At 40.6% G+C, this 11,977-nt stretch overlaps 1 protein-coding gene across 1 annotated transcript in view; it reads left to right on the top strand.

Annotated features, from left to right (window-relative positions):
* SSBP2 (single stranded DNA binding protein 2) overlaps positions 1-2,195 on the top strand; it is a 93,336-nt gene extending 91,141 nt beyond the window's left edge. The window contains exon 17 of the mRNA XM_017730823.1: positions 127-2,195. Coding sequence (XP_017586312.1) covers positions 127-156 — 30 coding nt within the window. The 3' untranslated portion in view covers positions 157-2,195. The remainder of the gene's footprint in view (positions 1-126) is intronic.
* The last annotated feature ends 9,782 nt before the right edge of the window (positions 2,196-11,977 follow it).

Below are 11,977 nucleotides of genomic sequence, written 5' to 3'. Positions count from 1 at the left end.
GGCTCGAGCAGGAATTCAGCAGGGAGCTGAAGGAGCCCTGAACCCATTGCTGCGGTCCAGGCGTGGATGTAGCTACCTGGGGTGGGGGAGTAAATGTTTGTTAAAATGTGGATTCCTCTTTTCCAGTACTCCCCTAGCATGACAATGAGTGTGTGACCTGTTCACAAGTGTTGCCGTGAAGACCACAGTGAGTTGGCCCTCTCCCGAGAGCTACCGCAGAAGAAAATGATTCGTCCCAGTGTACAGTTTAACTAAAGGATCTCAGACACAATCAGACCCACCTGTTTTTTTTTCCTACCATCTCCCCCGTTTTGTCAAAAAGTGGGTCCCAAACATGCTTGAGACAACTGTAAAGAGTGGCATGAGAGAAGTGCCCGAGGTGGAGCTGCAAGCGCCTGTCTGTGTGTGTACATGTGTGGGTCGGCGTGGGGTGTGTGTGTGTGACACAAAGCGCACACACACACACACAGACCCCAGGACATTGTAAAATAGTATCACATGACATCTTACGTAGCAATCCGAAGTAGGGACTTTTATTCCATTTCTTTTTTTTTTTTTCACGTTTACATTTTAATTATTAAAATTTGCTTTCCCTCTCCCCTCCTGAACTGTTTTATGTTGCATATATCACTGCTTTATAAGTTATTTTTTAAGTTGAACTCAAAGGATAAATTCTTTTGATTTTGTTAGTGTCTGCCATTATGGATAGGAATAAAATTGCTTAGACGAGCTTTCATTAACTTTTGTTTGATACCAGCTACCCTGTGAATCATGAGTTGTACTGTCTCAAGAAATAGAAGAAAGCTCATCTTAATTTTTTGGAGAAATTTAATAACTTCCACCTAGTTTGGGGATTTTTTTTGATACTTTGCCTTTAAGAGAAAAAAAATAAGCACTGAAGGTTATTTTTCTTCTTTAACTGAAGCCTAATATCTGCAATACCTATTTTAAATGGAAGCCTGAATTTGATACAAGCTTCTGAGTTTATATAGAGTACTATAAGGTTACTGTAAGTGAGCTCCAATTGCTATAGAATCTAGCAATAAAGTGTCAGGGCTTCTCCTGCCCTTGGAATTGAGTTTTCTATTTAGCACGGTCTTCTGTAGGGGTGGTAGTTAGTGGAAATACAGTAGAGTCCTTATCACCAAACATTTCCTAACAACTTACAATTATGTTTCCCATTTTCAGTGATTCTCAAACAAATATGAGCAAATATGATCCGTGTTCCTAATGATAACCAGTATATCCCAAGCCCATTTAGAAAATCAGGTCATCCTGCTGCTTGGGTGTGTGTTATCTACGATATCTGCCAGAATTAATTCCCCCAAAACTTTCCAGTCAGCAGCCTTTTTTTTTTTTTTTTTGGACCCAAAATGCCACAGTAAACTTTTTATGACTACTAGCCTTGTGAGGGTGTTACCTTTTGCCGTGCAGAGAAGAGGAACAAAGGTCTGGGCCCTTTTATAAGGAGGACAGACAGGTATGAAAGCTGGGGACAGAATGCAGAAAAAGGCCTAAAGGAAACTCTTCTGGAAGCATTCCCATTTCTCTTCAGGCAGAGCTCTGAAACCAAGATTATGGTACATTTACTTAGATTTTCAGCTCCCCCAAGAAAAATAAGTTTTCAGTTTGTAGTGATACAAAGGCTGATGATCAGCAGTGCAGGCACAAAGTGGCTCAGCAGAAATTCGTGCCACAGACAAACAGCAAATTCCTGTCCTTGGACTTAAATCTAGAAGAGCCACTTGGCAGAGGAGGAGCAGTTCTGGGATGTCCACGTGAAAGGGGATTTTTTTTTGAGGAACTTGTGATAAAGGAACATATGTGATGGCAGCTGAACGTAACGGGATGTGTAAGGAATACTGCAATCTCCTAACTCGTTATTTCCATATATTATATGTGTATAATATATGGAAATAAAAAGATTTAACACTTTACTCTCCTGTTGGGCCTATTCAAAGATGAAAATCTCAGAGGATTAAAATTATGTTGAAGTATCAAAGATTTTGGTAGCATTACTTTTTATTAAGAACGACTTGATTAGATGTAAACGTAACCTAGGTAGTCATTATATGGTTTTGTAGACTGTATTCCCATTGATTAAGAAGGTCACATTCATTTGCCTGTCTTTGGAAAACACTTTGTTGCTGTCTCCAAAGATGCTGGCAGACCCTGCTATTGGCTTGAGTCACAAACACAAAATCAGGTGTAATCTCCTCAGACCCTTTGCTGTTGTCACTAACACCGCTGGGGTGGCCCCAGTACACCCAGAGTCCAGGTGTCCTTGCAGCCTGTGTTTGCCACCTCTATTATCTGTGGTAGCCTTCCAGGGACCTGAGGACTTTTTCTGGCCCAGTTCCAGTCAAGATTATGTCACTGCTTATGGACTAAGGTAGATGGGAAGAGTGCATCAAGTGCCAAGGCCCATTCCCCAGGTCAGTGAGCAGTCAGGCACCTTGGAAGGATGGAAGTCTGATCATTAAACCTGTGCAAGGAATTGCTGACACAGATTGGATGTCATTACCAAAAATGTTATCCTCATTTTTATACAAGACCATAACATCCTTTCAGCATGTAATTCAGTCACTGTGTCCTGCATTTCTCATTTCCATACCCACATAGCCTCACAGGCAGCAGGTGATGTCACTAATGCTTTGTCCAAGCCTTTACCCAGCCTCAGCCAGGCTTTGGAGAGGCCAGGTTCTGCAGCTGAACCATTAGAAAACAATCTTAAGTGCTAATCACTCAACTTCAAAATTACACCTTTGGATTATTTTTTTATTAATATGCACAGGGCTTTTTGCTTGTTCATTTTTCTTTCTTTTGCTTACAAATCCTTGTAGGATTTTCATGGTATCAGGAGCATCAATATGGGAAGAAAGACTATTCCCAAGCGGTTTTTGCTCCCACTTACATTTCTTATGCTCCAGATACCAGGAGCAATGTAACTGCTGTTTGGTTCTGTCCTTATGCAACAGTATTGTTGATGATGTCAGAATTTGTCCAGCTCTGTGAGGAATTTTGTTTTAAGTGGTGCGGGATAGATCCTCTCACACTAGGTTTTTAGACAGATCTTGCTCTTTAGTATAGAAATAAATAGATGGTGATTCTGTAAATGGGTCTTTCAGGCAAGGTTGAAGTAAGCCTTCTTAAAAGCAGAAGTGATTAAATCTTAGAGTAGCAGAAATGAAGAATAAGGGATTTCTTATGCTGTAAGAACTCTTGCAAATATTCTGGCTTTGTAGAAATCAGCTGAAACTGGATTCACTTGTGAACTTCACAGTGAAACCAGGGTCTTACCTGCTGCTTAATTTTATTGCCATGTCTAAGTCTTGTAGGCAAGAACAGGGTTTGGAGCAAGGAAGAAGCTGTCCGAATCACAGGTAAAGCATGTGGCCTGGCATGCATTAGCAAAACACCTGGATATTTGCATGTAGGGACTAAGTTATTTTCTTAATTACTGGAAAATGAGGAAAAACTGCAGTTGCACTCCCTCCCCGCCAAAAAATTCCATTTTTTATTTGGAAGGCCTCTGGTAGCAGAGCCCCAGCCACCCAACAGGTCACGTGTTCAGAGACAGTAACAACTGTCAGCCTGTTCCCCATAATGGAGGATTAAATGTTCCATGTCCCAGGACATCCAGCTGTTCCTGTCCTTTCCAACAGGAATACTCAATGAGAGATATATAGGCTAATCATTTATTTTAAATCATTCCAGTTGGGAAAAAGTGAATGGAAGCTTGCTTCTTTAAGGATGCATCAAAGGACAGCTTCTTCAACTACCTAAAACCAACTGAATTTTCCTCTGTTCTGTGGCTAAAAAATGCAATACTGCATGTGCAATTGATTTGGAATGAGATTTAAGGAGGGACCAGCTGTTACAATATTTAGTGTCGATTACTTTATTCAAAAGGACTTTCCAGCTGATACCTGTTGCACAGATTTCTATTTCTGTATCAGTTAATTAAATGTTTTCCCCTGTTCCTAGTCAGCTCTGATCCATTGCTGTTCTTATGTTGTTCTTCTGGTGCCTAAGTATGAACTGGATTCTTCAGAAATTGACATTTGCATTTCAAGAACATAAAATATACCTTAATAATGTAAAAAGTAGAGGTAAATTTACTTCTTCTGTAATTCACTGTAAGTGGTGATACAACTGTGGGTCCTGTCCCAGACACACTTGGGTTTGCTCAGGCCTTAAGGATGGGAATGCTGACAAAGTGCATCTTTCAAATAAACCTCTAAAAGCTATTTCAACACTGACATCTCACACTGAGGAGGCAATTCATGATTCAGTGATCCAAAACAATTGTAAAAATTCAGAGATAAATTAGTTACATTTCAATTTTACTGTATGCAGTTCTCTCTACTTTTCAGATATTATTGGCACAATCCTATAAACTGCTGCTTGTGCCACTTCTGCTGAAACTTTGATGAAACCACTCACACAAGGTCATTTTTTGGAGAGGATTCCACCTTAGTCTGGGTCAAATACATACCTCACCTGTGGTGTGACATTATTTGGCAGATGTAAAAACTGAGTATATAGAGCAAAACACAGAGGGTCTGTTGAAATTACTGAAATGATATTTCAATCTGGAAAATGAGAAAAGATAATTTAAAATACTGCTTTGCACTCCTGTGTAGTGTCTACATATTGGAAACAAATTACAGTACCAAATCTAGAAAAAATAAATAGATCATCTACTCAGCACATGAAAATTCTGATCCTGCCAACAGCTTCACCTTGGTTTGAAATTGAGCCTGCACATAGTTAATTTTAAACAGATCTAAGAACACAGGTAGTATCCTTCAGGAAAGTAGAAAAGTAGGACTGTAATAATCTAAACCCATGCTTGAACATGGAGAGTCTAGAGCTCAAATTAAGTCTTTCCTAAGCAGACATTATTTGACAGGTTTTACCAGTGCAGGAGCATGTTTATGTATCGATAGTACTGACATGCGGAACAGATTTGGCTTTCTTCTGTTTCTTACTTTATTAGAGCTTTGTTCACTATTACATGAACTATTTCTGTGACTTCGTTCTTCCATCTTGTTTTCAATTGTGCGGCCATAGTTCCCCTCAACACAGCCAACAGCTTTGCAGTTTTAGTCCAAACTTCTGTTTGGTCGCTGTTCTTTTTTAAGCTTAAAATGTGTAAGAAAACCTCTCATGTAATGGGAAAACTTGCCATAAAAATGTATAAAGGTTTTCTTGGGTACATGTTTTCAAATTGAATAAATGCAGTTTTCAGTTATAATTTGAAATGGTCACTTTCTAGCCACTATTTCAGTTTTGTGTGAAAAAGAAATGGAGAGAGAAAATCATCTTGATTTTTTCTTTATTTGAATTCAGCATTGTAAATATTTGCTGAAAGACATGATTTTGGGGGAAGCCAGATCAAAAAGAGATTTGCTGCCTAGTTGCTATAAATAATACAGCTGGACTTCATGTTGAAAGCTCCTTCCACATCCCCAAAGTGTACTGCTTGACGTCGTCTGATTTGTGTGACCTTGTACAAAGCCTGATTCACAAATAGGGGTTTAATTTGCCTGATGAGTGTTTTCAGTGTGTCTTGTGGATGATTCAGGGTTCTGTGGTCACAGAAGAGTGGTCGAGCAGGCTTGTTCCCAGGTCAGGTGGCTCAGGACTGGGTAATTATCCACCAGAAACAAGGTGTTAGTTCGCTACCTCGCTGTTCTCTTGAGAACTTGCACAACTCTTCTTGCCGTTAGGTTCTGGGGATCCTTTTAAGATTTTACAATGCTGAGACAAGAGGCTGAATTTTGCTAAGAGAAAATTCTGGCAGTTTTTAGCATCAGTTGTGGGGAAACAGCACAAAACATGGGGATTTAGAAAGGTGATGTGTTTTCAATGCCCTGGGTGAACTAGGAAATAGACTGTACAACCTAGGAGTTTGGGCTGTTACAGAGATACTGAAATCATCAGTAATTGCTTTTGATGGGAAAATATATTGCTGTGGAACAACTGCTCTGATCCTTGAGGAGTCAAATTGTCAGCTGGATGAACTGGATATTTTAGGCTTTATTTCTGTTGTTTTAATCTTCATGTTTTACCCTCTCTCACTTGGACTTCCCCGTTAAATGTACTGGGCCAGATCTTTGCACAAAAATAAGAGCATTTTGCCCAACAAACTTGCAGGAAGTTGTTCACATCTATAACGAGAGCCCTGCCGTAGAGAGTTTATTTCATTAGAGTGAAATAGAGCATAACACTAGATAAGGAGTGGCACTGCAGCATCCCAAGAGTTCTCACTGCTCCAGATCAGGAAAGTTAGCATCCCACATGCTCACAAATTAGATGAGATGGCTCCTAACAATGATAGAAAATAGCTTGAAAGAAAAGCTGATTCTTGTCGTGCAGACTGGAGGAAAGTAAAATCCTAAATACAGGATGTATTTCATTGAGGTAGAAGTTTACTGAAGCCCTCTGTAACAGAAGCAAGGAGCACATCCAGTGGTTTAGTGGGAAAGCAAAGTGGTGCTACCAAATTGTTGTCAATAAACATAAGATCCAAAAGCAGGTACAAGCTATTTTCATTTTCATTTTTCTAGTCTCTTTTATTTTTTCTGATTATGTTGTAGTTTTGATTTGATTTGCATTTACATTAATGGATAAGGAAGAGAACACAAGTTCCTAAAGTAGGGCTGGAATGAATTAGGGCTGGAATTAGAGACATGGAAGAGTGGTGTGAGTAAAGCTGGAGTTTTCCATTAGTTAAAAATCAAGTGAATTTTTATACTACTATTTTTCCAGGACAAAAAACATCCATACAATAAACTTTGGCTCTGTCATGGCTGTTTGAGAAGTGTGAATACAATTGCTGTGTGTGCTTTGAGACCAGTTTTGAGGCTTTTGGTTTTTTGGGTTTTTTTTTTTTTTTGCAAGTATCCCCTTGGAGTACATCTATTTTGTGCATGTTTGGCTAAAACCACAAAAAACAAACCACATCTATTTAATGGATTGGTGTACACACATCTGGTTCTGGTGGGAAGAGGAGGAAGATTTGATAGCTGGTGGGTTAGCATATTTATGTGAATTACTGACAGCATTGGTAAACTATTGTCAACTTTGTCCACATTGCACAAGATTCTGTGTGTTGTCTACTGCTGGTGTTATAACCTGGGTGATCCATGCATATCCTGTAAATTCCTGTAGGTTTTGTGTAAGAAATTTTGTCACCACTGCTTGCTACTGTAAATTCTTGTTTTGAAGCAACAGGTGGCATTTGACTGTACAGCCATGTGTATTATATACTGCAACAGTCCTTGTTCTGTCCTCTGAACTCGCTGTCCACATAGAGTTGAAGCTCTGTTAAGCACGCTTAGTGGTTTCAGAATTTATTTCAAACAGCAGATCTATAAGCCATTTACAGGAATATTCAATGTAATGTAAGAGATTTCAACCCAGTTCGTATCCTTGTCTGAGAGCTTGGGGTTGGATTGGAGCAGGCATCCCAGGTGCCTGTGCCTGCTCACCTGAGAGGTGTCACACCTGTGCAGGTGTCCCCCGGCAAAGGGGTGCCCCAGGCACAGCACCTGGGCAGGCTGCTGCTTTACAAAGATGTGTGACCTGGTGTCTCTTTTATTCCCCAAACACTGCACCAGTGCTAAGACAGAAGCCCATCTCTAAGGGCATACAGGAGGCTGCCCAGCGCTGCCTGGGGATTGTGTCCTCATCCCCACCCACTGCAGGCTTTACCTGAGGTGGTGTTTTAAGGAGATTTGAACTCTCTGTCTCTACCAAGAGAGAAAGATAACCTGAATTCTGGGACTCTGGATTCTTTTTTTACAGTATTTTATGATATACAACAAAGATCTGAAAATGTCTGTGTTCTTTGCTGGTTTCTGACATCAAAAGTTCAAGTCCTGTCTAGTCTGAAAGGCAATGATGGGAAAACTGAAGAAGCTTAGAAAGTTGAAGGGGATTCTTACTTCGATTATTTTAAATTCTGTGTTTCTATTGATAGTTTAATCAAATGACTAGGCTAATCTTTAGAATCAAGGCAGTCTTTATGACTTCTCACCTTCACCCTTTCATGTAAGACTTTGAGAACTTGCAATAAGTGTTCCTCATGCTTACAGTCCAATTTGTACATAAATTCCCTGTATTTCTAAGATCAAAAAATATTTCTACAGTTACTTCTGCCCTTTACAGAGAATAACAGGGCAATCCCAGTCCCATAATCCCAAGTATTTGTAGGTGTATTTTAGACAAAGAATGACTTTCAACATCATAAATAAAACTAATGTTCAGTGTTCCAGTCTCTGGAAGTAAAGAAAACCTCAGTAATTTTGCAAACCAGCAAGAATGAAACTTGTCTATATAAATATTAATGTAGAAAGTGCATGCAAAACTTGATACTGCCTCTGACCTTAATCATTACTATTGATACTATTGGGGATCTCACAAATGTGTGTTTCAGAACGCTGTATTTCTTCTCAGTGTGTGCTTCATCCTCATTACCAACAGCTCCTGCAGAGAGCCAGTCCATGCCGTAGCCAAGGCATGGGGATGCAGAACTCCACAGCACCATGAATACATGGACATGTGTGCATGTTGTGTTAGGATGAGTAACCACTGCAGCTGCAAACCCCTCCAGACCTTGTGTGTAACTCTCCAGGGCAGCCTCTGGGATGTTTTGGGAGGGCTGCAGTCCCTGTGGACGAGAGCCGCTCAGCAGCGCTCCCAGACCAAGTGGCTCCAGGTCTTGCTTTGGGGGATCATCATGAACTCAAGCCTCACTGTTTCATGTGTGACAAGCTCCTTGCCAGACTGTGAGCTGCAAAGGCACGGATGGTGTGGGTCACTGACCCAAAGCGTGTCCGGCTTTGAACCTCAGGCAGGGCTGTGACAGACTGGATTGTCATGGTGATACTGTGCCACCACATCAGACTTGTTTCCGCTCCATGCTGTGGCCTGATTCATCCTGCCCTAATTTCAGCTGCCTAAAAACTACCAGCCTGGGTCTTGTGTGTAAGGCAGAGGAGGGACACGAGCGGAGATGCCTCTGGAAGATTGCATTATGGCATCAGTTGCCCTCACCACTGATGAACGGCTGGAATTAGGTGGGATGAATCCAAGTGTTTACAATTGGCTTCTCACACCTCTACACAAAAGTGTATTTATTCGAGCTTGGAAGGGGCAAGAATAATGCAGCTCCTTTGAACCTGAATCCAAGTGACTTACAGATGACTTTCTGAATTCAATCTCAAACATGAGACTTCTGCCCTGTAGTGCTATTTTCTGTATTTCTGCTTTGATTTTAATGAACAGCTATAGCTTGAGCTTGCAACTTGTTGGAACATTTCTAGAGGGATTAGCCCTGCCTAGGAATCCTCACCTTTATTTGTTAAGTGGGCTTCCTCGTTACCTGCACTGATTTTCATTGCAAGCAACACATGAAGAAACCATTGCATACATCAGTCAACACCAGCGACAGCATATGCAGCTTTTAAATTCAGCTGTGGGCTTGTAACTAAGGTATTAATGTTCATACTTTCCAGGTGTGGCTACAGATTCCTTTCCAGAGAGCTTTAAGGAATAAATCTAGGAGGTCCTGACTGAGGATTGTGAGAACACATGTAGTAATGGCAGTTGATGATAGGTTTTATTGGGGGAAACTTGCGATAAATGTGTTGGGATTTAATGTGCTGGTTTGGAGATGAGGGAACATCCCATATGTCAAATAGAGCAGATGTTGCAGGCAGCGTTACTGTGGGTTAGCAGAGCTGCTTCCAGCAGGCTCCTCCTCTATTTCCCCTTGATACCTTCTTCCATTACCTGCCAGTACGAAGTCCTGACAGCAGTTGTGCCAGTTCTTGCTGCGAGCTGAGGAAAGCTCAAGAGAAAAAACTCAAATGTTGTAGCTGCACCTTTCACCTTCATCAAGTGTCTGCATTCTTAGAGCTGGGCTGGGACAGCAGTCGCCTCCACAGTTGCCCTGTAACTTCATCACACAAAAGTGGGGGGTCACTTTTTATGAGTTTAACAGAAGCAGTATTGATCCATTCACTTTATTTCCTAAGTTGTGAGTCATTTGCTGTTGGAAATTATACACATCTTGTGTAGCTATGAATGGAAAAATTGAGATTTGTTTCTTATGATGAGCTGGTACAACTCCTGCTCTGCTGTTCAATATTTTTGAGTGCTGAAGTTAACCAAAATGCTACCTTTATAGATTATCTCAGCCTCAACTCTGCATGAAAATGGGTGTGAATTTCCAGTTGCTGTTCCTGGTTTCTCTGTGAATTCTGAGCCAAAGGTAAAGCAGTGGGAAAAATTGTTGTGGCAGCCGCTCACTGACAGCTTTTCAGATGCTTAAAGCCGTTCTGTCTGTCATCTGACAGTGTTCCAGTGTTCTCACTGGGTCACCATGTTGTTGTCAGCTAGTGCAGGAAAGGTGGATGAGCTCACCACCCGGGAAGAGTAGAAATGTAGCAAGTAATGAGCTGTGTTCTCCAACAGTCCTTTATTTGTAGAGCTTCACTTTCAATTAACATTTGTACCTTCAGTTGTTATTGTACCGTTCACTATCTTGAGGTGGTATGAGCAGAAATATATGAATATATATAATTTACCAGAAATATAGGCTTGTATTGTGCCTTTGTAATTCTCTTCAGCTTCAGTATATGTACGCTACAAGCAGACGAACTTCCTCCCTCTTTTGGGGTGTTCTTTACTACACCAGTAGCTGATGGCTTCATTAATGCTGGCTCTTTTAGTCTTCTGGGGCTAACATTTCTGTTTTTCTGAGTGAAAATGCCATAGTGCCCTCAGCAGACATAAGCACAATGACATAAACTGCAGTGCATGCTGTCTCTTAGCTTCTCTCTACACGTGCTTGCATGTTGGAAAATCTGAAGAGCTGCTGTATAAATTGCTACATTATTTACCCAATACAGGTGGTTTTCTGCATCCCTTTTTTGCTCAAAACTCCTATTAACTCAGAAGTTAGTGATGGCTCAAAGGGGGTTTTGGAAGCACAAAGGATGCAGGGAGCAACTCTTCCGTAGTTTACAGGCTGCTATAAATGTCTTTTCAGCAACGAAATGTAGCATTTTAGCAGTAATTTCCTAGTGAAAACACTGAGCGTGCTTATCACTTAAGATTTTAAGAAAAAAAGTGTCAGACTGTGTAATTGTATCTCATATAATTTTGACAGAACCAGTTTTATCTACGTGTTCATGCTATACCAACCAACACAGACCTGAAAGGTGACAGCCATGTTTTTGTTACACAAGAAGTCACAGTTTTCCAGAGGTTCTGTTTTGATTTTTTGTTTCTTTACCACATTTTCACTGCAGAGGTATTTTTCTATATATTTACCTGAGGCTTCCTTTCACCAACCAAAAGAATCTGTAGCCCTCTGCACTGTGAAAGGCAAAGCCCTGTGGAGAGACACGGGCTTCGCACTTGCCCAGCAAATTAGCAGAAATTTCACCCAAGCCATAAAAGCCTCTTATGTTAATCTCTGTTTATGTAATTAAAGCAATTAGGGATAGGAGCTTCAGGAATAATGAGGTCTCTCTATCCTGCATTTACTCTCTCTGTGCTTCATAGGGATTTAAGGGTTCTTTTTTCAAGGCTCAGCTGTGTCTCTTCAAACCAGTGCAGTCTAAGCATCGTGTGAGATGCGGTTTATGGAGATAGCATTGGAGCGTGAAAGATTTACTTCTGGTAGCAAGGAAAAACATGTGTCCCTGTGGACATGGACACTTGCAAACAAGTCTGATACCAAGAACTAAAACAAATACATTCAAGATGGTACCAGTACATCAGACTCTGTTCTACAGTGGGGTTTTTAGCTTTTGTCATTTGTATTTTATTTTGTGAAAAAAGGAGTTGGGGGGATCTCAGATCACATGGGGAATATTAGAAGTATATCACTCAACAATCATTTTATAAAGTCTAACTTCAAAATGCACTATGATTTATTACAAAAGTATATTTTCTT

The sequence above is a fragment of the Corvus brachyrhynchos genome, unplaced genomic scaffold (assembly GCF_000691975.1).
Source record: "Corvus brachyrhynchos isolate BGI_N302 unplaced genomic scaffold, ASM69197v1 scaffold144, whole genome shotgun sequence".
Classification (NCBI taxonomy): domain Eukaryota; kingdom Metazoa; phylum Chordata; class Aves; order Passeriformes; family Corvidae; genus Corvus; species Corvus brachyrhynchos.
This window is presented reverse-complemented; position numbering and strand designations above follow the sequence as displayed.